The sequence below is a fragment of the Etheostoma spectabile genome, chromosome 8, assembly GCF_008692095.1.
Source record: "Etheostoma spectabile isolate EspeVRDwgs_2016 chromosome 8, UIUC_Espe_1.0, whole genome shotgun sequence".
Taxonomy (NCBI): domain Eukaryota; kingdom Metazoa; phylum Chordata; class Actinopteri; order Perciformes; family Percidae; genus Etheostoma; species Etheostoma spectabile.
Genome location: NC_045740.1, coordinates 29,490,794 through 29,518,496, shown reverse-complemented (window position 1 = coordinate 29,518,496; position 27,703 = coordinate 29,490,794). Strand labels below are relative to the sequence as shown.

General features: G+C 42.7%; 1 protein-coding gene and 1 long non-coding RNA gene across 6 annotated transcripts; one reads left to right on the top strand and one right to left on the bottom strand.

The window, feature by feature from the left end:
* Positions 1 to 4,288: 4,288 nt before the first annotated feature.
* On the bottom strand, positions 4,289 to 19,860 carry LOC116694319 (CMP-N-acetylneuraminate-beta-galactosamide-alpha-2,3-sialyltransferase 1). 5 transcript variants are annotated; one of them, XM_032524004.1, is made up of 9 exons: positions 19,171 to 19,346; positions 18,156 to 18,296; positions 15,994 to 16,260; positions 10,967 to 11,163; positions 10,597 to 10,776; positions 6,146 to 6,191; positions 5,943 to 6,062; positions 5,642 to 5,850; positions 4,289 to 5,554 (listed from the first exon to the last, which is right to left on the bottom strand). In XM_032524004.1, the coding sequence occupies exons 3-8, from the start codon at positions 16,219 to 16,221 to the stop codon at positions 5,683 to 5,685; spliced, it is 939 nt and encodes a 312-aa protein (XP_032379895.1). In that variant the 5' UTR covers positions 16,222 to 16,260; positions 18,156 to 18,296; positions 19,171 to 19,346; the 3' UTR covers positions 4,289 to 5,554; positions 5,642 to 5,682. The 5 variants fall into 5 exon arrangements, with proteins under 5 accessions (XP_032379895.1, XP_032379894.1, XP_032379892.1 ...); XM_032524001.1 differs by lacking the exons at positions 18,156 to 18,296; positions 19,171 to 19,346 and adding exons at positions 19,542 to 19,572; positions 19,715 to 19,860 and having other exon boundaries at positions 4,290 to 5,850; XM_032524000.1 differs by having other exon boundaries at positions 4,290 to 5,850; positions 19,171 to 19,345.
* LOC116694322 (uncharacterized) lies at positions 6,542 to 11,422 on the top strand. The gene is made up of 3 exons (XR_004333107.1): positions 6,542 to 6,553; positions 7,240 to 7,244; positions 11,307 to 11,422. It is a non-coding gene; the product is annotated as an uncharacterized LOC116694322 (long non-coding RNA).
* Positions 19,861 to 27,703: the final 7,843 nt, after the last annotated feature.

Below are 27,703 nucleotides of genomic sequence, written 5' to 3'. Positions count from 1 at the left end.
GGAAAATACCATAGCATGTAGATAACTGTGATTGCTGACATTCCTAGTTATATATATATATATATATATATATATATATATATATATATATATATATATATATATATATATATATATATATCCACAAGCACCAACACAATATAAAAATCAATTGGTGGAGAAACAGTTCTACTTATTGCTCGACACTTTAGGATTGCCCAGCCCTTCCCTACAGAAAGGACCTAATGAGGCAAACCTGCATGCACTCTCATCAATTAAGCTAGGGAGCAGCTGATCGTTTGGCAATGGCTTGACTGTAACGGACGTTCATTAATATCAAAAAGTTACTCACTAAAGCTTTAAAAAAGAAAAAAAAGAAGGAGAATCAACATAACAAAAGATAAGTCAGTCCAACAGGAGGGTCTACGGCTTTTTCTGTTTTAATATCTTTGGCTTTTTGTAAGTGGGTATAGAGAAATCCTTGACCTTTCCTAGTGGGTATACACCCTATACCTGCATATCAAGTCGACTACACCACTGGATAAATTTAAATCCTCTTTTACAACACAAAAGATTGCATTATCTCTGAAAATGATGCAAAAATCGTCCAGGGCCCTTGATTGGTCTGGCCCCGTTAGCAGCTGAGTACCCTGCTTGCCGTTAGTTATGCGTCTGAATCACTCAATTCTCATTGGCTACCTGCCAGTGTGAAATCTTATACTATGGTTACCTGGTCCTCAGGTCTCTGCAGGGTAAATCCAGACAGCTAGCTAGACTATCTGTCCAATCTGAGGACTATGGTTACCTGGTCCTCAGATCTATGCAGGGTAAATCCAGACAGCTAGCTAGACTATCTGTCCAATCTGAGGACTATGGTTACCCGGTCCTCAGGTCTCTGCAGGGTAAATCCAGACAGCTAGCTAGACTATCTGTCCAATCTGAGGACTATGGTTACCTGGTCCTCAGATCTCTGCTGGGTAAATCCAGACACCTAGCTAGACTATCTGTCCAATCTGAGGACTATGGTTACCTGGTCCTCAGATCTCTGCAGGGTAAATCCAGACAGCTAGCTAGACTATCTGTCCAATCTGAGTTTTCTGTTGACGACTAAAACTACTTCTGAACGTACACATGTTCCACCAAACAAGTTCCTTCCCGAGGCTTTTTTGCAGAGGTCCCGTTGTTCCGTTTGGTGCTTAGCGCTGCCAAAGACAAGTGGGAATGTTTAAAGAAATACACAACAGTAGGTTTTTCTCCCGCCTATCCGAATGCTGTGTGGACTCACCAGACCCTCCTCTGGAACGCCACAGTGGATCATTGATATTGTAGAGATGGTTCTCAGGATCAATTTAATTTTCCATTTTGTGTATTTCATGTTCTGTATAGCCAAATGTTTTCAAGTTCAGCTCTTCATATTTCCCATGCTCATATTGACAGATACCTGCATATTCCAGTTATTCTTTCCTCCAAGGTCATCATAATTGACATCTCTAAATGGTAAAGAGATATCCATATCCGATCCTCTAATAACAGTCGTCCCTTCATTAAATCCCATAGAGATTGTCCTGGCCATACAAATGATTTCAGTGTACCATGGTGTCTGCAAACAATTCAAGGTCATCCAATTATTTCTTTGTGTTATCATATTTCTAATTAACCATTTGAAGCAAACATATCTGTTCTGCTGTGTTTCTCTAAGTCTTCCAGCTCCCTTACCATGATGGCTTTTGCTTCTTCAGGTGCTCTGGCTTTCCACCTTACAGTTCCTTGACCACGTAGCCTGTATCTTGTTCTGATTTGAGATTTGTGCCTGCCCTGCAATATCGGTATTTTTCTTAGTTAGATGGTTATTCAGGAACCCATTTGTTCCCTGCAGCTTCCTGGCCTGGCTCAGTAGTTCCATTTTGGCTTTTCTGTTTAAAAAGCGTATCATAATGTTTGGTTTTGCAACGGAGTGCAAATAAATAGCAAAATAATGCAGCATTATTTCACCAGACACCTTGGCAAAAAAATGTGTTCCTTCCATGAGGACAAAACTTACAGTTGTGTTCAGAATAATAGTGTGTTTAAAAAAGTGAATAATGCTCCAAATCCTTAGAATAGCTTTTAATTCCATAATATCAATGCATTGGGAACACTGCACATTCAATTCCAAATCAAAACATGACCAAAATGAATCAAGTTTGTGTTCTACCTTTACTTAAAGTTAAGATAAAGGAATATTGGGCTGTTAAAAAACAGCAATATTTGCATTTTTCTTTAAAAACCCAAACATTTACTGTATGAACTGAAAAATGTCTCAAAGTTTTTCTTCACTTTGAATCACTGCACTAATATTTAGTTGCATAGTCATTATTTCTGAGAACTGCGTCACATCTGAGTTGCATGGAGTCGACCAGCCTGTGGCACCTGTGAACAGGTATTCTTGCCCTGGACCATTGGACTGCATTCCACAATTCCTCTGCATTAATGGGTTTTGTATTTATTACAAAATGCAAATAGCCCTGGCAAGCCTTCAACAAGCTAATGTTGCGATCAAATGTACTGTTAAGGTGCGCCGTACAAAGTTCCGTAGCTGTGGTCACAGCCTGGGGTAACATTGGGTGATTCATTAACAGATAAAACACAGGTTTTTTTTTAGCATGGAACAACAAACCAGTCCTATGCATGTATACATACCTTGAATTATCATATCTATGTAATGCAGTGCATTTCTTTTTGTCATTCATCCAGGTTACACCCAGGTCCTGTTTTTCATGTGCTGTACAAGGTTATGTAGCTGCGGTTCCAGCCTGAGGCAACGTTGCATGCTTTATTGACAGCTAAAATACATTGCTTTATATAGAGGTTTTTTTTTTAGATTGGAACAACAAACCAGTTCTACACAGGTAAAAATACCTTAAATTATCAGATTAATGCAATGTATTTCTTTTCATTTAACTAGCTCTTTTTTTCCTACTATCGCTACAAACTCTTGAAGCTACATTGTGTAAGAACTTCTTTTTTCTCATATTTTGTAATCAACTCTGTCTCGCCACGCAGTTCGAGTACTTGTTGCAGCTACGGTGGCCGTCGAGCCGCCCGTCGCCCTCCGAGCTCGAGGAGCGTTTTCACGCTTCCGTGCGAGGGAGACGCTCCCGCCTCTCGATGAGCGGCACGTTTGTCCGCGGCCCGTCTGCCGGCTCTCGGCCGTCGGATCGCATTAGTCTCGAGTATGCGTGGAACTGCTTCAGGGGCATTGTGGCGTACGATGTCTTCTATTCGGCGCGTGACAAACAGGCCGAACGCAGATATGTTTTCAAGGACCAGTCAATTTTTCCGTCCTTCGACACAAACATTTCCTCTTGTTGCTCCACCACTACTGCCGCCGCCGCTGCTACTTCTCCCCCCTCTTAGTTATTTTCTTGCCGTTTCTGTACGCACTTTCCGAGCCTCCTCGTCTTTGTCCTTATTCGACGTACTCGTGGTGACGGTCGGGGTCTCGGTCGTGGCGACCGTTGTCGTGTGACATGCGTCCGCCAGATTCGCGGTCTTGGTCCTCCTAGGAGTCACGTGTGTCGTCGTTGTCTTTTTCATTCTCCTGAATCTCCTTCTTTGTGTTCTTGTCCTGGGACATTGCGTGCGGCGCTAGCAAGAATCCGCTGCAGCTTCAGGTCTAGAGTCAAACTACGGGCCATGCCGGCTTTGCACCTGGCTGCTAAGTTGAGGACCAAAAATCCAACGATACCACAAAGAAGACGAAGAACACAGACGCAGCCCAAAAAAAGTAAAAAAAGAAAAAGATATGCCTAAGATGTATGTGTACAACAAAATTGTTTAGTATGCCGAGGTCAAACCAGGACATTCAATTTCTCCTTCCCTATTTCATTATATTGTTTGGTTGTATTTTTGTTTTTTTGGTCATGCCCCCCCCCCCCCCCCCCTCCCACCAGGGTTAAACAAAATGGCGACTCCACCTCCTTTCTTATTCACTCTATTCTCGCTCATAAAACTGAAGTTAGGGGGAGCCGACTCAATGAGAACAGCAGCGCTGTTATTATGGTCTAACTAGGTTTCAGTTAAAATCAAAATTGTGATTTATAATAAAATCATTGACAAAATCTGATTTTGATGTTGGCTGTAATTCAATCAGGAGAGACATGTTTGCAGATATGAAAATAAGATTTATTATACAGTTCATACAAAATGGACAAAGTCTTTGGCGATTAGACTCCATCGTATATATGTATATATAGGGCTAGAGAACCATCAGACCCGCAATGGATTAGACTCTAACGACAGCTGATAGCAAAGGGAGAAACTGATTATTTAAAGCAGAGTTGTGACTCTGTGATTGGCCCTTGCCATTTGTGTAGCATTCTGATTGGTTTAGCGTGAAGGTGAACGCCTCCAACAGCTGATTGGAGTTAGGTAGAGCATTGATGAAGAGTGAGGTCTTCCTGAAAGGATTTACACTGAGATACATATCAATCAGGAGAGACTAGTTGCAGAGATGCGACAGTAATACACACGTGATGAAATATACATTTATTAGGATAACAGCTGAATTGATTTAGGAGAGCATCCATTAATAGTTAGGTCTTCCTAAAATAATTTACACTGAGCTACATTCCTTGCTGTCAAAGTACAACACTCACTTACTGTAACATTTATAAAGAATACTGTAAAAACAGATGGTCATGTGATTGAAAGAACCTGAACAGCTGAGTGTGTTTCCTAGATGGGAATCAGCTGTGATTGATCTATTTGCATAACTTCAATCAGCTGTTCCTCTCTTTTACAATAACAATGGAATACTGTAAAATGCAGGGGATATATTAGTGTTTCAGTTTACAATATGAACAGCTGTTCACTTTGACTTTAGCCTGTAAGTTAGCTTCAGTTAGCTTTTTACATGATACATGTGTTCTGGCTCACAGTGTGAAAGCATTAGCAAATTTTTCAGTGAAAATCCATTGTTTTGGTCTCGGTTGAGCTTGTGTGTAAAAGATGTTCAAGCATTTTAAATTTGTGTTAACCGAATGCATTTTGTGTCAAAGCAACAAGAAATGTGATAACTGTATAGCCCACAGAGACAGATGTGCTTACTGTTAAGGAAAGAAAAATTGTCATAGCAATCATAAAAAACTGCAAATTCTTTGAACTGTGGGTAATTTCCTTTGGTGAAGTCTGCTCACAGAAAGGGCTCAGAAAGTGTCTCGCCCTTTGAAATTTGACATTGGGACAACCCTTACGAATTTCACGAGAGCGCATACCAAGGTTTGTGAGAGTGTGATTCCTGACTTTGGGTTTGTGCCAGTTAATTTGTTTGACGCTCAAAACGTGGACATAACATCAACACAAACTCCATGGCGGAAACGTCACAACATGTCAGAAAACACAATCCTCTCCGGCAGTCTCTCGCTGAGTTGTTCCACTGCGACGTGTCCCTTGAGACGGCTTCACTTGATCCCCGACGGCCAATAGAAACCAATGTGCATTATGATGTGACAATAATGCAATGCCTGTATTAATGGGATTTTGGCTTCATAGAGTCAGTACCACATGCAAATAATCCTTCAGAAGAAGCATCTGTCTTGCAAGACCAAGAGATTTACATAGACATGCAAAAACATAAAAGGTTGGTGTCTGTCAGCTGAGAAATCCCTTCATGTTCTTCTACTCTCACCTACCACAACCTTCCTTTAAATGCTGAGACAAAACTCAGAATCCTGTATAAAACTTGAGTTTCTGTTGCTGATCTAGCTCTTGGATCAGTTTGTACTCTGTATTTCCAGGATGTCCTCCAGTTTTGAACTTTTTGTTTCTGATTTTTTCCCAGTAATGACTCCAGTTTCCATCGCTGTCTGCTCCATAGCCAAACACACTGACCTAGGAAAACAAAGGGAAACAAAGTCAGAACCCGAGGACGTGGTAACAGCCGGCTTAAAATCTGGAAAACTCTAACTTAAAGATCATCTTACCTCATCACACATATGCAGGGCAAGAATCAAAGCCAGAAAGCCCGTGGAGGGGTAAGTACCCTTGTTTTCCAGCCACGTGTGATGAACATACCTTATAAAAGCAGGATTTAGGACCATCACCTGTTGTGAATCGGAATTAAAACTTGATTTTATTGAACTGTGACCCTTGCAGCCAATAAAGTTTACTGTTACTGAATACTTACCAAATCTGTATTAGATTTGATTTTTGATTTTACCGGTGCATATGATCTGTTGAAAATGGTGTAAAATGTAACATTTGACATGAAGAACTGTAAAACAATCATTATTGTTTATGCTAAGGTCTTACAGTATCTCAGGAGGAAGTTCTATAGATTAGATAATAGACATAGACATCTATAGACATAGATTTCGTTAATGAAAACTTTGAGGAAATATGTATATCAACAACCTTTATTTCCATGACTAAGATGAGACGATAATAAGACGGCAGCAACATTCATCAAAAACTGTGACATATATATTTGAGACACACACACACTGTTTTTTTGTTTGCTACATATTGCTGCTTAGGCAACCTAATATGATATAGCACTAAGTGAGGATTAAGTTGTTGTTAGACCATGGTTGTAGTGCTAGGTTTCCTTTGGTGAATGGTGTCCAAGGTATTTAAAGACGCATGATGGAAGAAACAAAGTCCAACATAGACAAAAGAATAATCTTAAGTAGTAGTAGGAGTAACGTGATTGGCTGGACAGAGATTGCAGCTTAAGGTGTAGCTCCTGGCCCTACTTTGTCAAATAATGGTTTTATATGGTTCCAACTTCAATGAGTTACCACTTTGTGCTTGTTAGAGTTAGGAGAGAGGATGGTGGCCTTTCTGTTCCCAACTTTAAACATTATTTCTGGTCCTTTGTCTTAAGACCCCTCCTTACCTGGCTTAAACCAGATACGTCTGTTTGCTGGCCTACCGTAGAAAGTGCTATGACAAAGCCTTGGTCACTCCATGATGTCCTTTTTGCCAATGTTTCTAACAAATGGGCCAGCTACGCTTCCGCCCCATTATCTCTGATCTTATCAAAACTTGAAGATTGGCAAAAACTTACGGCCATATAGCTTGTAACTGGCACACGTTTCCCCATTATTCAATAATACGGCACTCCTGATTGGTGGGAGGCCCATTACAGCTCCACAATGGGAACAAAGGGGGCTTCATTGTCTTAAAGACATTTTTGGCGAGGTTGGCCTGTTACCCTTTTCTTACTTAAAAATGCATTCAATCTACTACGCTCCTTTTTTTTTTTCCTTTTACCTTCAGTTAAGGTCGTCACTCAAGGCATACGGTGTTCCCTGGCAGAGGCGTTTGCCCATCCATCCAATTCAGAGGTTATTTACTGTGCAGCTGGTTCTGGAACAATTTTGCATCCAAAATGTCCGCCTTGAATAATGACACTGTGCCTGTTACTGTCAATGTTTTAGGTCTGAATGACCTGTCAGCATTCCAGCTCTCTAAAGCTCAAAAACTTAGTGTGTTTGCTGGACTTACAGCTGCTAAGAGGATGATTGCAAGCTGTTGGAAGCCACCTCATGAGTTATCTGTTCGTACATGGATCCTTTTTTATTTGGATGTTGTATACATTAAACTATCTACAGCTCGCATTAATGGGGCCCCAGGACAGACTTTGGACACTTGTCTCAGCGTTGCTGAGTCCTTGAAATCTATGCGGTGAATTTATGTATTTACCTCTGTTTGACTTTGTGATTGGTCCCCTGTCTTGTGTCTGTCTGTGTGTATCTGTTTATGTATGTGTTTGTGTATGTCTGTTTCTGCTTGTAATATTTGTAAGCTGTGGACATCTCTCTTATTCCCCCTCCCCCTCTCGACTTTCCTCTCTGTATGTTTTGTCCTGGGACATGTTTTTATGTTCCAGTGTTTTGTCTATGGTTTGCTTTTGATTTTTCTTATTGTGTAGAATGAAACTAAAAAAAAAATTTTTAAGATTAATCCTGGAGTCTCATGTGTCAAATCAGCTGCTGTCTGATCCGAAATAAACGTGTTTAACAGTTATTCCGTTGTCTTCTGCATGTGTTCTGCTTTATTTTTATTAACATGCATTAGCCTACTTGTCTCTATTGTTGTCGCGAGTTTGATTTAAACTCTACTACAGCTGTTTAGAAGTTAGAAATGGTTGCACTGGCACCCAGATGCGGAGTGGGACTTTTCCCGGTGGGACGGTACTATGTCGAGGCTGCCTGGCGTGCGGCCGGTGCCCGGTGCCCGGTGGCCGCCTCGTCCCGGTGGCTGCTGCCCGGTGGCCGCCGCTGCCCGGTAGCCGGTGGCCGGTGGCCAGTGGCTATTGCCTGCCAGCAGACTTGCGAGTTGTGTCAGTGTCCACTCTCTCTGTAAAAGTAGAGATGAGCAGCGCAGCGTCCGTGGTCTCAGCTTCAGGTTTCTACAGGACGCGCTCCGGAGATTAAGTGTGACGATATTAATGTAGCGATATTCCAGATGATATTAATGTAGCGATGTTCCCAGATGATAATAATGGCAGACTGGTCAGAGACCAATACATTCATGATTTCATTTTCTTGTTGCTTGTCCTTCTCTAGTAAAGGGTAGTTTGTGTTACTCCTTAATAAGTGGGCCTAATGTTTTTTGATATACCTTACATTGGTTTCATAACCTTCCTAATAAGTCTCACATCACCGGTATAATAACGTGGTCTATATACAGCACGTATGTAGTGGAGTTATCATTCATCACACTGGGAACACCACAATGCTTCTTAATCTTTTTATTTTGGTGCGGTCACTTGTCAGAAGAATAAAAAAACATGAATATTGTTTTACATATGCTCACAGCGTGTATTGAAGTCATTTACTTTTTTTTCTAGTTGTTGTCCCTTTCTGATTGTTCTATATGAACATTAATTGTATAAATAATTAGATATAGCTTATAGAGATTTGTGCATGGTTGTAAAACATGTTCTCACGTTGTGAATAAGGGTTTGAAATTAAGCCTAAAGTCCTTGGTCCATTTCCCGAGGAACATTAGTTCCCTCTGCTCACTTTTGAGGCAAAGTAGATATTTTTACACCCCCACACATTCAGTCGGGTCCGCTATGTTGGGCTTTTTTTCTCCCTTAGAGCCGTATTTCCCTTTTTCCATATTCTTCCCCTCCTCGTTACTGTCCATTAGAAGATGCTGCTCATTGGGGGAAACATTTGGCGCATGCGTCTTCTCATCTCTGCATCAGTAAATCTGTGATCGATAACGTGGTCTATTTGAGAAAGCCGTGAACGTGCACTTATCCTGGCTATCTACACCTGGCTGGACATAGCTCCACCTGTTCATCCTGGCTCGGCAAACGTGCAACCGATTAAGCCGCGATGAGCAGGTCACACTAAGTCAAGCTGCGCTTTTTCACTTATCCTGGATGTCTTTATCCTACTTTCGTGCAACAGGCCCCTGGCCGTGAGTTATGTCTGTTTACTATTTTTTCAGACTTTTCTGTTCTGCCCTGTGTTTTTTTCTGCGGTTCGGTTTCTCCCTTTCCCCTGCCAAAGTCAGCTGACTACGCACACCTGACAATCATCAACAATCTACCCCGGCTCTCCATCCACTCTTCGCTTGATCGTTGCTTCTTTCACACTGGTGAACTTTGCTAAAACAAGCCTTGTTGAAACCTTTCGTCTTCCTGTGTTTTTCATGTACTTACCTCCTTTTGTTTCCTTCCTTAGCAGTGTCATCTCCACCCCTGTTCCTCCCTCCGGTCACCTGGCTCTCCTCCCGGTCCTCCTCCCACGGCGCCCTTCTACCTCCAGCCTCCTCCTCGGCTCTTGCTCCATGTGTTCTGTCCCTGTCTCTTTCTCGGCTTCCGGTCTCCGTCCGTGCCCGTGTCTTCCCCTTGCTTCCCAGTCACCTGTCAGCCATCTATCCCGCGTTTTCCCCGCTATCTTGTTCCTGGCTTCCCGGTCCCCGGCGTCCACCCTGCCAATCCCCTTTCCCTTGCTCCTTCCAATAAATCCTTTTCCCTGAGCCGTGCGTTTTGAGTCCTCCTTTACTAACAGAGCCTCTTGTATAATTTAGTACACCGTTCAATGAGACATAGAACCAACACCATCTATGGTCCAGACCTCTAAGGTTACTGTAATGTTAAAATTTAACATTTAAAGAGGTTATTTTGCAATATTGAGAGTGTTACCTTATTCTAATTACGCCATTTAAATTGATTTAAGAGAGATATTTTAAAGAATGTTGTCTTCTTTTTTTTTTCAATGTTGCATGTTGACCTTGTCACGTGTTTAATGACAATTGTACCATTTTGTCATCGTCTCATCTTAATCATTGGAAAAACCAAACATAAGGTTAATTTGAGTGTTGCTCACTAACTTTCATATTCGTAAGTCTAACTTCGCCAACCACAAACTATTCTTTTTAAAATTAATTCAAAATTTTACGTTTTATCCATTTAGTATGTGTGAGAACCCACTATAAAATGTTCATTAACAGATTTTGTTAAATTGTGATTCCCCCTGGCATAATGTATGTTCATGTTCTCTTATGTTTTGATTGTTGTTTGAATTTTGGGGGAAAGAAACATTTCATCATAGTTTCGTTATAAACAACATAAACTCTGCCAGGAAAAAATGATCACATGGACCATAGACTCACCTTCCTTTAAATCCTGTGGTGAGGGCCTTTGTGAGCCACTCAAGATCCAGTATCTTAAATGGAGCCAGAACAAGATGGGTGGTGTTATCTAAATCCACAGAACTCTCTGGATACATGACCCGATGAGTTGTTCTGGTCCCAACATCTGCTTCAAAGCCTTTAATTACACCAGCATTCATTCTAAATAGTGCAGAGGGATATATTTCACATGTCACTGTCTTTGGCAGAAGTCCATCAGGGGACTGCTTAAATTTTGTCTTTTAGTTTCTGACATTGATGAAATAAATATGATGTCTGCCCCACTGACTCAAATCATTGTGACCCAAGACAATATTAGAAGAACACTGCTTTCTTTTGCTGGAGGATTTACCTTATGATGATGTCATGGAAATCTATGAGAGGTCCATAATGTGATCTCCTCAAATTAACAGAATTTCCGACCACAGCACAAGTCCTGCAGCGGTCAGGGCTGGGTTCTAGAACATCTGGACTGAGTGGGATTACCAGAAACAGCCTGGCCACTGTTGCTCTGAAGGTCCTGAAGTTCCCCTTTTCATGCTGTAAGCGCTGTCAGGCACACCAAAGAAATGGATTATTATGAACACAGTGGTAGGCGTTAAAACAACAACCCTATGTCTCGTAATCAATATCAATAAAAAATGTGTTCGATGAAAGGCTTGATCATTTTTTTCTCCACTTAAAGAAACCAGAGGTTGCGAAGCAAGTTTGGTTGCTTGAGCAAAGGCACTCACTCTCCGATAACCTAGCAACGTAGGGAGTGACACACTAACAGCCAATCATATAATAGTATCTATTTGGTTGCGCCATATCGTCTCATGTTGGATTCTTCAACAGAACCGGAGTGTTGCTGCGAGCGAGGAAAAGGCAGCTCGCCAGTATGGCAGTTTTTAGGATTTATAAGTCTGATCGTAGTCAGACCAATGTCGTCTACAAATCATACAAGACCATCCTCCCCACTAAGACTGGTAATACCACAAATTTGTTAAACACCCTTTGGAGTGCAACGTCCAACAACATCGGCAGCTCCGCACAAGCAGGAGACCACCGTGGAGGGGTGTTCCACATCAGTGTCTTATGACAAAGCATTTAAACGGTTCGAAAAAACAACGGAGGCAGCGGCATATCATATAGCCAAAGGCATGCTTCCGCTTAGCACTGTCAAAAAGCCAGGTTATAACATTTCATACATGTGCTTGACCCACGTGCAAAGAATATGTGCAGCAAGAAATACAGCTGAGTGCTTTGCAAAATGTCTGACATGTGGTCCAGCCGTGCTCTTGAGGTTTTGAAAACCAGACGCCTTGAGACTGCATATGTGGAGGAAAAAGTTTATTTTGCATTATGTTCCTTGACAACAGATAAGTGGGCCACTTATATAACCTGTTTTTGGTCTCATGTTTTGAGAGATACACTGTTGTATTAACTATTATTATTGTTTTGTGTTTCATTTGTATTTCATCAATTGTATAACCTGTTTTGGTCTCATATTTTGAGAATAGCTCTCCCTCGAGCTCATGTTTTGAGACCATCGAGCTAATGTTTTGAGAGCGGCGCTCCGGTTTCGGAAACATGGACGCCGGACTCACCAAAGGATGGGCTGAGAGTGAGGACTGGCCCTCCCCGCTCGCACACCATCCTTTGTTTGTTAAGAGAATAAAAAGACGGAGAGTCCCTCGGTCCGATGGAGTCCGCTTGGGGTTACGTACGAACGCCCAGCCACGCTGATGCGGCTCTGTCCGGACTGACGGCTCCCCAGGCCTGTGTCAAGGTAAGAGCTTTAAAGTAGTGTTTACTTTGCATCACGTATTGAGTAAATGTGCATGCTTGTTGCTTTGCTGTATTCTGTGGCGGAATAAAAAGACACATTTATTTTAGCAGAAACAGTGTTGGTGTTTTTGTTTGCAAAGTAGTGTTCACTTTGCATCAAGTGTTTGCAAAGTAGTGTTTACTTTGCATCAGGTATTGATAGTGTGAGTGTGTGCTCGCAGCTTTACTGTGTTCTGTGGCGGAATAAACGGGCACTTTATCCTAGCAGAAACACTCTTTGAGGTTATCTGCTTGCAGCCGACCCCCCCCAATCCTCAAAGATTTCACAAAACAGCATATTACCCCAAAGACCACACAGGAGAAGTGATGGAGGAACAACTGGACACGGCTGCAGTGTTTTGGCCATCGTTTGCACCCAGCTAGCGGTGAGTAGCAATGTCCTTTTAATGCTTGTCATCCATGTGTATTCCTATGTTGAGGAAGCAGCTTCACACACTGATGCGTGTGTGTGTGTCCTAATAATTATGTACCCTGGCGTTTTTTTTCTGCAGGTGCTGCAGGAAATAGGATAGAAGAGTGGAAAGGGCTGTAGGTGTGTGTGAAAAAGCAGTCTCCACCTTTTCTTACTCATGGGAGGAAAAGAGCGCGCTCTCTAAAGCACAGCGACGTCTCCATCGTCCTACCGACCAGCTGGTCACAGACTCACTAACCAGGTGGGGCTTACGACAGAAGATGCTGGTAAGGGTCCTAGAGCATCAAAAGGCCATCACTTCTGTCTAATGACAAAAACAAGCGGCACCTGATCCCAACGTGGCGGGATATTGACGTCCTTGAGTCAATGCCTGCAGCCCTAACTCCTCTCCTGGAGTTCACAGACTCCCTTCCTGGGGAGTCATATGTGACTGTCTCGTACGTGATGCCTGCGCTCCACTTTTTCCGCTTCAATTTGCTGAAAGTTAATAAGGGGGACACTCAGCTCACAAAAGAGCCGAAGACAAAAAAATAATGGCCTATCTCGACGAGAAATATGCTGGCCCTGACACAGACGAGCTCCTTGACATTGCTGCCTTCATGGACCCTGGGTTTAAAACCCAGTGCATGAGACCAGTGAAGGTAGGGGCCATTCAAATGTGAGCAGTGTCCGAGATCATGGTTGAAGACCAAGGCCAGTCACAGGCAGAGCTACATGAACACAACTTCCCATACTGCCTCAGCAGGCGAAAAAGTGCTTTCCCTCAGAAAGAATTTTCAGTTCTGGGGGTAATATTGTTATATGCACCAGGACAGCTTTAGACCCAGAGACGGTCACCCAGCTGGTGTTCCAAGCCCAAAACCTGAAATGAAAACCTACTTCAAGAGTTCAAGTATGTGTAGAGTAAGAGTTACTTTTTTCTAGCAAATTCTATGCTGGTTGTAAATTTCAGTCAACGTTACTGTACCGTATCAGGCTTGTTTTTTTATGTTACAGATGTAAAGTTTACCTCAGTTTTATTTTAATTTCTCTTGTTTTTACAAAACCCTGTACATATTTTAACACACTGTATTCACCAGAAGGCGAATCAGCTGGTAAACTTCCTAGCACTGAACTTGCAGAAGTTCTTCTCAGGTTTCTCTGTTTAAATGTAATTTCATTACACTTTATGAAGCATTTCTTACATATTCATTAATTTTGCAACTTCATGTTAAGAGAAAACTGTTAAGTGTTTAGTGTGATTTTAGACTTTTGTTTACATTCTAATTATTTGAGTGTTTTCCCTGCTTGTTTTGACATTTGTGTTTCTATAATTGAGGGGATTATAATCAGAGGAAAGTTACTTTGAAATTAAAAATGTTTAAATTTAATATATTTTTCTCCTGGTCTTTGGTTTAAATAGGTCATAAAAATATCAATAATTATAGACTGAACATGATGCAGGCCCGGCGCCTGGGTCAAATGACTAACATTCCACGTAATTTTTTTTCAATTGGAAACAAAATTTGCCCTAATTGGGCGAGAAGAGAACGAAACGTTGAGGGGAGCGAAACCAAGTTTACGAAACTTTAACTTTATTCAAATGAGGACCAGTGGAGAACCAATCAGGTCTGCTTGTTTGTGTTTGGAGGCGGGAGTTACAAAAGTCCAACCAAGATGTCGGAGGTTATCAGCGCTGTATCATAAAAACTTGTATTTGATTAACATGGTTCTACAAGACCATTGGTACTTTTTAACACGAATTATGATTTATGTGACACACAAACTTAGTCAGTGCACATACACTGGATAGGCCGCTGTATGCTAGCGGACAGGCTAATTGCTAGCATGTTTGGACATTGGGTTTCATCGTAGCCTAGCCAGGCAGCTAGCTAGGCTACTCGTACATTTGATTGATTAAATGTTTCGATGGCAAACATTGATGCTTGTGAAAACACGGATTGTTGTTTATCTGTCACACAAACTTAAATATTGTATATATAAGTTATACATAAATTAGTCAGCTCTTTTGTTGCCGTCTTGCATGTTGGCCCTGTTGTTTTCGCAAGCACACCCCCTAGGCAAAATTTCACCGATGATTCGCTGTGTGGAACCTTGTCATAAGGGGGTAGGTAAACGTTGCAAGAGCGTGATTTATTTTTTCATAAAGTAGGATGAATTTAACTATTTCACCCGGGCTTTACCCGCGTTGCCGCAACAGGGTCAGCCTTTACAAATATGGCTTTTCTTGAAGCAGTAACAAGTCCATTTTTTTTTTTACATAACAAGTATAGCTTGACAAAGTAAAAGTATAGCTAGTGCTAAAGTAATGTTAGGCTAACGTTACCTTTGTTATGTCTAACTAGGATGTGTGGGCTATCGCTTGACTGTAACTGAGACCCTGATGTGACAGGTGCCTTTGGGCAGACAATAACGGATCATCGATCTCCTTTCAATCCGATTCTCCATCACTCATTTCCAATTCTAGCTTGGTCAAGCTTCTGATAATCAGAAGAGCTCAGAGTACCTTACTACCCCATCAGAGGACTGCGCTCCCAGAATGCAGGGCTACTTGTGGTTCCTAGAGTCTCTAAAAGTAGAATGGGAGCCAGAGCCTTCAGCTATCAGGCTCCTCTCCTGTGGAACCAGGTTCCAGTTTGGGTTCAGGAGGCAGACACCGTCTCCACCTTCAAGAGTAGGCTTAAGACTTTCCTCTTTGTTTGAGCTTATAGTTAGGGCTGGCTCATGAGAGTCCTTAACCATCCCTTAGTGACGTTGCTATAGGCCTAGACTGCTGGGGGACTTCCCATGATGCACTGAGCACCTCTCTCTTCCTCCTTCTCTCCATCTGTATGCAACCTCATTGCATTAATGCATGTTAGTGACTCAACTTCTTCCCTTTCCCGGTGTCTTGTGCTCTCTTGCCCCTCTCCCCTCTTCTCCTATTGCTTCCTGCAGGTGTTTCTGCGATGTAGACGCCAAGTAGAACTTAAAGCCTAATAGTAATTGTGTTGTTGTGTTTGTACGTTTTATGGATGAGTGATGTGGAAACAAGGGGGCAGAAAATACAACTGAGGGCGCAAAGCCCTCCTTTTCCCCCTCGTGGGACCAGGTGTATGTAGGTTGAGAGACGGTTTTCTTGCGAGTTTACAACGTACCTTCCACCAGTTGAAATCGTCCTCTGAGAGATTGTAGTTTGCCGACAAAAATGGTTCAACAGATTTGTTGAAACGCTTCATAAAACACGGATCATCTTTGGATAAACATCGCTCACAAGCACAGGGCCTTTGGTCCTGGGGCGGGGAGCATGACCTAAATCCTCTCCAAGACACACAGATAGTAGTCGCACACAGCAGGGAAACGATGGCCCTTTCTTTTGATTTCATCTTGGCTTGTCACGCTTCAAATTAGGAACCAGCTCCAATCTGTAGACAAAGTGTGGCAAAATACACAAGAGTCTACAATCATGAATGACATAAAAGAAAAACTTGTCATATTATTCATTTAGAGATGCACCCGTCAAAATATTAAAAAAAAAACAAAAAAATAAAGCAGTGAAATACTAGCCCGGTCCTACCAGACTCCGGTCCATTATCCCAGTCCTGCTAGACTCTGGTCCATTAGCCCGGTCCTACCAGACTCTGGTACATTAGCACTGTCCTATAAGACTCTGATCCATTAGCCTTTTCCTACCAGACTCTGGTCCATTAGCCTGGTCCAACCAGACTCTGGTTTATTTGCCATATCCTACCAGACTTTGGTTCATTAGCCTGGTCCTACCAGACTCTGGTACATTAGCCCTGTCCTACCAGACTCTGGTCCATTAGCCTGGTTCTCCCAGACTCTGGTCCATTAGCCTTGTCCTACCAGACTCTGGTCAATTAGCTTGGTCCTATCAGACTCTGGTCCATTAGCCTGGTCCTACCAGACTCTGGTACATCAGCCCTGTCCTACCAGACTCTGGTCCAATAGCCTGGTCCTATCAGACTCTGGTCCATTAGCCTGGTCCTATCAGACTCTGGTCCATTAGCCTGGTCCTACCAGACTCTGGTACATCAGCCCTGTCCTACCAGACTCTGGTCCAATAGCCCGGTCCTGCCAGACTCTCGTCCATTAGCCCGGTCCTACCAGACTCTTGTCCAGTAGCCTGGTCCTGCAAGACTCTGATTCATTAGCCCGGTCCTGCCAGACTGTGGTCCATTAGCCTGGTCCTACCAGACTGTGGTCCATTAGCCTGGTCCTACCAGTCTCTGGTCCATTAGCCAGATTAGCAAATGGCGTGGTCTATTTGCATATTTTATAAGAATTTGGCTCCACATTTAACATTTAGATTTAAATTTTAGATTCAATATTTGGTCGTAGATTTAATATTTAGTCTTAGAGTTAATATTTAGCCTTTTGTAACTTTCAGTTTGTGTTGATTCTAGCGGCCCTTTTTGGACAAAAGTGGTAATGTTTTTACCACGCGCTGTCATAACGATCTTTTTTTTACGGTTGTCACGGTCTGTGCCCTCTGGATTTCCTTGTGTCTCCTCCCCTGTGTGTGTGTGTGTGTGTGTGTGTGTGTGTGTGTGTTAGGGTTAACACACACCTGACTTCCATTTACCATCAAGCTCAGTATAAGAAACCTGGCTCTCAACTCACTCATTGCCGGATTGTTTTCCCCCCCCTCCATGTGGTAAGTTTTCAGGCTCAGAACTTCAGTGAAGAATATGATTATGACCCATTGTTGGGACTCTGCTGAAAATGTCCTCACCGTGTCTCTTCCGTCTCCAGCGCCTGCCTAAGCTGAGCCTGGCTTCCTGCTGAGGTACTCTCTGCTTTCGCCAGGATTGCCGCCTTGTTTTAGTCTCTTTACTTGCAAGTGCTGAGGAAAAACTAAAATCTATTGGGCCTTTGGGATCCAAACTAGGAGCACTGAGTTTGCGTATCAGGGAGGTTTATATATTTGCAATGAATGTTCTGCTCAGACAGAAAATAATTCATTTACAATAACAGAATACATTACAGATGCGTTGTTGCATTTAAAGTGTTGCACACATACAGTAACTTAGCCTACTTTGGATGTATCGTGAGCTAAACCAGGTAAGTATTGGGAGTTATAATAACTTAGATTATTATAGTGCATTTCATGACTTTACACAAGTACCATGGGACCAGGGAAAAGAAAATAGTAGGCAAAGACAAACGCAGACTAAAAGGAATGAAATGTCTGCGCTAGATGGAAGGGGACGTCATTTAATGTGGGCTACTGACGTGCAACCATATCCCGCAATCTGAAGATTATTTTATGAATGAAACAGACATATTGCATACATACCAAATTCTGGGACGTTTATGAATCATTTACAATCCCGTAACTTTCTCTATGTGTTGAAAGCCCGACTTGTGGATCTTCCACAAGTCCTTCTTTCCTGTGATGGTCCTGACCCGTATCAGTCACAACTACACCAGGTAGCTTCTAAAATAAAATAAAAATACCATTAGGCCTATTTAAAGAAATCTCCCGCTACCTTGTATCTGCATATTCAATAACACAGGCTTTTCCGGTGTTACAGTGAAATCCGTGACCCGTCAGAATGTGTGCTGTGTAGCGCCGTCTACCTGCTGTACATCATTTTGGGACTTTGCGGAAATAAAAACTATACAAACATAGTGTTCTTTTCACTGTTAGTCTCATTTGCTGTTACAGCTCATTTAAGAACATCAGTCGGAAAATGACACAGAACCATTTTAAAAGTGACATATAGTCACTTTACATATTTACATATAGTCACTTTAACTTTTTATGTTACTTTCACAACATATATACCTGCATAAAACATGCATATAACTGTATATAGCATGTTTTACACAAATTTCTGCCTTTTAATATGAGAAAAATGAGCTAAATAATCAAAATATATCTGCCATAAAAAATTAAGAAATTGTATTTCATTATTGCAACTGTTACTTCATGTTGTCTTTGGGTCAAATTGACCCATTTTCAGGTATTAGTTTTTTTTTGTCATAAAAAAAAATGGGCTGTCGAAATAAGTGCTGAAAATTAAAAATACAAAAAAACTTTGGAAAAAAACACCAAAAACCAAACCCCACAACATTGAAAAAGTGACAAAAATGTGGGGAAAAGCAATAATAATGTTGAAAAAAAAAGGGTTATTAATAATTTCTTAATGGTACATCTTATCATATTTACTTGATTCTAGTAGGCCTAGTCATTTTTTATTTATGTATGAGCCACATATACCTAAAATCTATAAAAAAAATGATAACAATAAAAGAAAGAGAAGAATAAAAAGTAAAAGTTATAATGTGGTAATGTTATTTTGTCCTACCTGATGAGAGTAAACCCGCTTCTTGCATTGAGAAAACGTGTGACGTCAGGAGTGTCGGAGGATGATGATTAACTAAATGAATAACGTGTGTGTGGTTTGATCAATGCCAGGACAAAGTCTTCCGGTAGGGGAATTGGCACACTGCTGTGGGGGGGGGGGGGGGGATGTGGTGTCCAAGATCCATCCCAACATTAATATTAAGAAAGAAACCATTTCTGCACAAATCGTTCCAATTTCCAGCCTTCTTCTGTCATTATACAGTATATCAGTCCTTTAGAAAGAAATGCAATATGTAAATTCTGACTGTTTTAAAGTTTCGAATTCAGAAAAGGATTAGTTTTAGGCAGAAGCTTGTGAAATAAATCGGGTACCTGCGGCAGCTCCAGGTCCTCCTGCTCTGGACTGTGACAAATGCAATCCCAGAAAGGAAGAAGAGCATAGTGTCACCTCCTCCAGTGAAGTTAAACACGTATCCGTATTTTAAGAAGTGCAGTGGACTGACCGTTGTCGGTCCGATCCAGATCATGGCGCAACAGGTACTTACCTCTCAGTGCGCAGCAGCAGTGGAGCAGCTAATCTGGACTGGATTTCCAAAGTTTGCGAATGGTCTGTGGAGCCAGGGCGCACGAGTAACTGACTCCCTCTGCTCATTATTATGCTCGTGAAATCAATTAATATGGACAAAATCGGACGTGGATTATGACAAAAATAGCCTAAGAATGGCTGTAATCAAAGTAGAGAGAGAGAGAGAGAGAGAGAGAGAGAGAGAGAGAGAGAGAGAGAGAGAGAGAGAGAGACCACCGTCCGCTGTGGCTGTGCGTGTCCCAGCAACATCCCGTGCTTCTCATTGGGCAGAGCGCAGCAGCAGGCAGAGGCGCAGCTCCAATAGTCCCTGTGAGACACTCATTCACACGTGCAATACGAGGGTTCTGGCCACTTTAATGTAATGCATGTGTTCTGTAAAGATTTGACTTTAAAGTTCTAGATAAAGAAGCACCACAGGCGAAAAACATTTCCCCTGTCTGCTAAACTGAAATTAAATGTCTGTTACAGATTTATAAACTACCAAAAGTCAACGTAATAGAACTCTTTTACAAATGAAAGAAAAGGAAAAATATAATATAGGCCAATGTAGTGTACGTGTGTGTGTATACAGTATATTATATTAGGGGGGGCAGTAGCTCAGTCCGTAGGGAGTTTGGGTTGGGAACCGGAGGGTCACTGGTTCAAGTCCCCGTATGGACCAAAAAGTACGGAGTGTGGATTGGTGGCTGGAGGTGCTCTTGAGCGAGACACCGTACCCCCCCCCCCCCCCCCCCCCCCCCGCCCGCCCAGGGCGCTGGCTCAGCTGGCAGCCCCCCCACTCTGACATCTCTCCATTAGTGCATATATAGGACCTGAGCGTGTAGTTCAGGCCTGTGTGTGATTACTAACAAAGCGTGTATGCAGAGTGTAAATTGTAATCTCCCCACTGGGGATTAATAAACTTATTAAAATTATATAATATTTATATAAAGAGAGAGCGATTTAGTACAGGCCAAAAGTTTGGACACACCTTCTCATCCCATGTGTTTTCTTTATTTTATTTTATTTTATTGACTATTTACATTGTAGATTATCACTGACGGCATGTGGAATTATGTACTTAACAAAAAAGAGTGAAATAACTCTTAAATGGGTCTTATATTTTAGATTCCCCAAAGTGCCCCCCCCCCTTTGCTTTTTTGATAGCGCTGCAAACCCTCGGTGTTCTCTCAATGAGCTTCATGATGACCTGAAATGGTTTCCCTTCACAGGTGGGCCTAGTCAGGGTTCATTAGTGGACTTTCTTGCCTTATTAATGGAGTTGGGACCATCAGTTGTGTTGTGCAGAAGTCAGGTTGATACACAGCCGACAGCCTGTTGGACGACTGGTAGAATTCATATCATGGCAAGAACCAATCAGCTAAGGGAAGAGAAACGAGGCCATCATTACTTTAAGAAATAAAGGTCAGTCGGTCTGGAAATTTACAAAAACTTTGAATGTGTCCCCAAGTGCAGTTGCAAAAACCATCAAGCGCTACAATGAAACTGGCTCACATGAGGACCCCCCCCCCCAGGAAAGGAAGACCAAGAGTCCTCTCTGCTGCTGAGGATAAGTTCATCTGAGTCACCAGCCTCAGAATTCACAAGTTAACAGCAGCTCAGATTAGAGACCAGATGAATACCACCCAGAGTTCTAGCAGCAGACACATCTCTAGAACGACTGTTAAGAGGAGACTGGTGAATCAGGCCTTCGTGGTCAAACAGCAGCTAGGAAACCACGGCTAAGGAGAGGCAACAAGCAGAAGAGATCTGTTTGGGCCAAGAAACACAAGGAATGGAAATTAGACCAGTGAAATCTGAGCTTTGGTCTGATGAGTCCAAGTTTGAGATCTTTGGTTACATGCCTGGTTCCCACTGTAAAGCATGGAGGAGGAGGTGTGATGGTGTGGGGGTGCTTTGCTGTTGACATTGTTGGGGATTTATTCCAAATTGAAGGCATACTGCACCAGCATGGCTACCACAGCATCCTGCAGCGGCATGTCATCCCATCCGGTTTGCGTTTAGTTGGACTATCATTTATTTTTCAACAGGACAACGACCCCAAACACACCTCCAGGCTGTGTAAGGGCTGTTTGACCCAGAAGGAGAGTAATGGAGTGCTGTGCCTCCACAGTCACCGGACTTGAACCCAATCGAGATGGTTTGGGGAGAGCTGGACCGCAGAGTGAAGGCAAAAGGGCCGACAGGTGCTGAGCATTCTGGGAACTCCTTCAAGACTGTGGAGAAACCATTTCAGGTGATGACCTCTTGAAGCTCATCAAGAGAATGCCAAGAGTGTGCAAAGCAGTAATCCGAGCGAAAGGGGGGTACTTTAAAGAAACTAGAACATAATACATGTTTTCAGTTATTCCACCCTTTTTTGTTAAGTTCATAATTCCACGTGTGTTCATTCATAGAATAGAATAGATTGCCTTTATTGTCATTATACACAAGTACACGGTACTTGTGCAACGAGATTAAACCAATCCCTTTACAGCGTTGACACAAAAAATATAAGAATATAAGATAACAGTATAAAATATCAAAAATCAAAAATATAAAGTCAAAGATATAAAGTGTGCGTAGTGCAGAGAAAAAAAGAGAAAAAAAAAGAGGGGCGGGGGGTGCTGGCGCACAGTCCTGAGTCCGGAGAGCAAATAAAACTGTATACATAAATCAGCTTGAATACACGTTGTGTAAACATAGATAAGTGTCAACACTCAATAAATAATATTGCACAGTGATGAAATGAAATGATTAAGTACTAATATTAAATAAATAAATATTGCACAGTAATGGAAAAGTTAATGTATTAATTATTGCACTGTATGAAATTAAATTGCACAGATTCCAGTGTCCTATGAGGTATTATATAACAGTAACAGTATAACAATAATATTGCACAGTCGGACGGAATGAAGAAGACAGCCCGGGGGCCGGGGGTGGGGGTGGAGTGGAGTCAGTGCATACGTGAGTTCAGGGGTGAGTTCAGGGTCGTTATGGCCTTCGGGAAGAAACTGTTCTGGAGTCTGTTGGTCCGTGCTCTGATGCACCTGTAGCGCCTTCCTGAGGGCAACAGGTCAAACAGATCAGAGCCGGGATGGGAGCTGTCCTTGATGATGTTCTCTGCTCTGCTGAGGCAGCGGGAGGTGTAGATGTCCGTCAGGGAGGGGAGAGGGCAGCCGGTGATCTTCGGTGCTGACCTTACAACCCTCTGCAGCCTCTCCCTGTCTGCCACGGTGCAGCTGCCGTACCAGACTGTGATGCAGTAGGTCAGCAGGCTCTCGATGGATGAGCGGTAGAAGGTCAGCAGCAAGTTGGAGTCCAGGTCGTACTTCCTGAGGACCCTCAGGAAGTGTAGTCGCTGCTGGGCCTTCTTGATGACCGCTGTGATGTTGGCTGACCAGGAGATGTCAGCGAAGATGAGGACACCAACAAACCGGAAGGTGTGGACCCTCTCCACACACTCGCCGTTGACGTACAGGGGGGCTAGGTCGGTGCTCTTCTTCCTGAAGTCGACGATGATCTCCTTGGTTTTCTTGGTGTTCAGAGCCAGGTTGTTCTCCAAACACCAAGCTGCCAAGTTCAGGACTTCCTCTCTGTAGGCTGCCTCGTCTCCCTTTGAGATGAGTCCGACCACCGTGGTGTCGTCAGCAAACTTGACGATGAGGTTGTTGTTGTGGGTCGGACTGCAGTCGTGGGTGTAGAGGCAGTACAGGAGGGGGCTCAGCACGCAGCCCTGTGGGGAGCCAGTACTCAACATACGAGTGGAGGAGAGGTGGGGGCCCAGTCTCACCGTCTGCGGCCGATTGGTGAGAAAGTCCTTTATCCAGGCACAAGTGAGAGGGGGGAGGCCTAGAGTGACTAGTTTGGATATGAGAATGTCCGGGATGATTGTGTTAAAGGCGGAGCTGTAATCCACAAAGAGCATCCGGACGTAGCTCTGCTGCTGCTCCAGGTGGCTCAGTGCAGAGTGGAGAGCTACGGCAATGGCATCCTCTGTGGATCTGTTCGTGCGGTAGGCAAACTGATAGGGGTCCAGATCTGGGGGGAGGTAGTCCTTGATGTGTTGGAGAACAAGTCTCTCGAAGCACCTCATGATTACCGGGGTGAGGGCCACAGGACGGTAATCATTTAGGCTGGTGATGGGAGACTTCTTCGGCACTGGGATGATAGTGGCTGATTTTAGGCAGAGGGGGATGACTGCCTGGGCCAGGGAGAGGTTGAAGATCCTAGCAAAGATGAGATCATAGTCTTGATGCCTTCAGTGATAATCTACACTGTAAATAGTCATGAAAATAAAGGAAACGCATTGAAGGAGAAGGTGGTTCCAAACTTAAATATATATCTCAAAGATGATTTTGTCGGTCTTTTTAGGTATTAACAATAAGAGTATTTTTGTCACATGATTCCGCTAGCCAGTCAACACTACCCTGATAAGGTGTGGGGTCCTCACATTCAGTTTACAATATCAGAATCATCAGAATATTTCACAAGAACCTGGTTGGGCTTTCTGAGGGTACAGTCTGCAGTATACATACACTGCAGTATGCATATGTATGTATGGGTGAGCTGATACAGCCCTAAAGTGTGCCATTTTTTTTTCTAATAGGAGAGGGAAGTGTATCAATAACCTTGACTAGTGGAGCCCTGTTTGTAAGAAAGGACTTGTACCAGTAAAGGTATGGAGCTAGAACAGTGACAGTAACCAGCGGACATTAAAGTTAACAGTGAACAAGCATGCTTCTATGTGAAAAAATGGCAGAAACAAACAGACTTACTTGCGATTTGGAGGTTCCGGGTGAAATTGGGGAAGCCATTGCAGAATTGTGGCTACACCCACATCAGTGAAGATGCCTGTGTGGTCTCTTACCAGTATGCAAGTTACATGTAAATTATCCTTAACCCGTGCTCTCTTTGTCCCTCCCTTAAGCCTCTCCTCTGTATGCTTAAACCGGGACAGAAATAAACTGAAAACCAGTGACTTTGTGAAAGGATTTATACAATACAGAAAAAAAGAACAACACAGCATTGGTGGTGACATGCAGTCATCAGTCCACAAGCTTAGATGATTTAATAAATAAAATAAGTGCCCAATATCAAATTTCTATGTGTCTATGTGTGATCTATTCAGTATCTGAATGCTCCTCGGCTCAAATGATGTAATGGCACGTTTTGGTTTTTGTTAGGAGCATTCCAAATCTACATCCAGAGGGGAGAACTCGGTCACTGGAATAGGACAGACATCCAATGAAAAAAAATTTGAATGAAATTGAAAAAAATGGTTGAATAAAAAAATATGACCTTATTCTAATCTAAACTAGAGACCATCATTTTGCAATTTTTAACATGTTATGATGTTAAACGGTTGCAGTTTAGGTAGGTTTAGGCACACAAACTACTTGGTTATGTTTAGACATCAACACTTAATTTGAGAAAAAAGATTGGGAGTGGGGTTTAAATCAGAGGGTACTTCCCTTCTGGTTACGTATGTGACATGGCTTTCTTTGTTTAACGTAAATTTCTTTATTTTTATTTCCAAACAGGACTCAAACTCGGCCTCCTGGGTAACTCCAAGCCCCTGTCACCCAAATGCAGATAAGGAGTGAAAACAAACAAGAGTTTCTTGATGAAGTCCGTGAACCAGATGACCAAACAAGGTGTAGCGGGGGAAATGCGGTGGCGGCAGGGGAGTGAAGATGAATTCGGAGGTGTAGAGTGATGATGGTCCGTAGGAGAATTTCTATGATGCAGAGACAGAGAGACAGACATTACCAAACACGAATGCAGACACGAAGCAAAAGACAACTAGCAAAAGTCAGATGAGGCGCCAAACACGTACGAGGAAGACTAACGATCCGACAGGGACTGGATGTCAGGTCCCGGTGTAAGAGCTGGTGGAGATGATGATGAGACACAGGTGGGTGCTGGTGATTAGGCTGAGCCGAAACAGGTGATAGTGTGGATGAATGACGGAGACCACGCCTCCCCATGTTGCATGGCAACAAGAACCGTGACGTAACAGGCAGAGAAAACAGCAAACAGCATCAGAGCGGGGGGTGCCTTACACCCCCAGGAAGTGCAGTGGGCTTTGAAGCGAAATTGAACATCCAAATGGTGACATTTGAACTCCCGGCATGTCACGTGACGCCCCCCTGGCCCAAAAAGACTTTTCCCAATAGGCTTACATGGACATTTATACATTTATTTTCAGCATCACAGCCACTGCAAAATGACTCGTTTCACTACCAGAGTGTGATCCCTTTGATCCGATAACTATTGGAAAGTCTAGAAGAGCCGCACAATTTAATCATTTAATCCCCATTCAAGTTAGCGGAGCGCTAAACAGGAAGTAGCCGGCTCGGCGTGCCCCTGCTTCATGGGCCACACAATGTGGACGTAGGTAACTTTGGCTCTACGGTGGCTTCAGGCTCCAAATCTTGAAGGAATGAAGTGGTCTCTGCATCAAACTGTACCCAGGTCTTACTGTACATAGAAAATAATTCCTGTGTTTGTTTGACCCATCGATCACCCCAACTTCCATCTCTGCCTGGAAATTTGTCACTCTTATACTTTGTCACCATATTTCTCCCATATTTGCTCCCCGTATCAGTACATCTTGCCATTCTTTCGGTTGTTTTCCGGGGGAGGACAGTCTCTCACATGAATAAAAATCATACATTTCTGTGTCAAACTATATAAGGTAGTTAGAAAGGTGGGAAAAAGTACTAAAATATTGTACTCAAGTAAAAGTACCAATACTATGATGAAATATTACATAAGTGCAAGTAAAAATACCTGAAAAATCAAGTAAAAGTAACAAGTAGTTCATTTAAAATGTACTTTAAGTAAAAGTTACTTGGTTACATAAAAAAACAACTGTAAAACGGGGCGGCGGGGGGTAGTGAAAATAGGACAAGGAAGTCAAAACTATGTTGTCATCATCAAGACATATATAATAAAAGATCCATACTTGGCAACTGCATCGATACAGTATTGCCACTGAAATTATCGCAATACAATGCTGTATCGATATTTTTTTCCCCCACCCCTAATGTATGTGTATGTATGTATGTGTAAATGTGTGTATATGTCTAAAAAAATGAAATGAAATAAATGGATACAAACACAGGGTTGATATGCTAAGAGAGCAACAACAAAATTTGAGAAACCACAGATGAGGTTAAAAACAGGCAGTGTGTCCTCATATGGAGGGGCGGCTCGTTCCACAGATTGGGGGCGACAGCAGAAAAATCTTAGTCCCCCATGGTCTTTAATCTAGTGTTTGGGACCACTGAAAGAGACTGATCAGCAGACCTCAGTGACCAGAGGTGGGTAGTAACCAGTTACATTTACTCCGTTACATTTACTTGAGTAAGTTTTTGAAAAAATTGTACTTCTAGGAGTAGTTTTAAATCACTATACTTTTACTTGTACTTGAGTAGATTAGTGAAGAAGAAACTGTACTCTTACATTACTTTTCTTTTTACCTCTTTGGTATTCTACGCGTCATTGTTTTTACCCCAGCGTACGTCTCATTTTAAAGTTTTATTTTGACAGAGAGAGAGAGTCTTCCGCTTAAGGCTCTACCACGTGACTGTGTTCCACCAATCACACGCCGTTGTGCAGTCACGTGACCATACTCGTTCTCAGCGGCAGGACCATAGACTGTATATATCTATGGGCGGGACGTGTTACCTTACAGTCGTAGCAAAACAAAGAATGTCGCCAAGGCAACACAGACGTGGAGGAACCCCCCCGGCCTCATAGTGAAAGCAGGGTTACCTTTTAGGAAAAGTGCGAAACAGCAGCTACGTCATGCGGCGTCTTCAGTGTCGACCAAAACAAACGGACATGTGAGCGTTCAACAACTCAACCTCTAACCTGAGGAGACGTAGCGGTGGTTTCTGCTGTGGGGAGGTGGATCTTTGTCTTTTAGGTCACATACAGTATGTTTTGCACATGAAGT

Coding starts and splice junctions, on each gene's coding strand:
- LOC116694319 (XM_032524001.1), bottom strand. CDS start 16,221: ATGAAATCAAAAGAAAGGGCCATCGTTTCCCTGCTGTGTGCGACTACT. Junction 10,777..10,966: donor TTCCATGACATCATCATAAG/GTAAATCCTCCA, acceptor TGCACTATTTAG/AATGAATGCTGGTGTAATTA. Junction 6,063..6,145: donor TCAAATCTAATACAGATTTG/GTAAGTATTCAG, acceptor GATTCACAACAG/GTGATGGTCCTAAATCCTGC.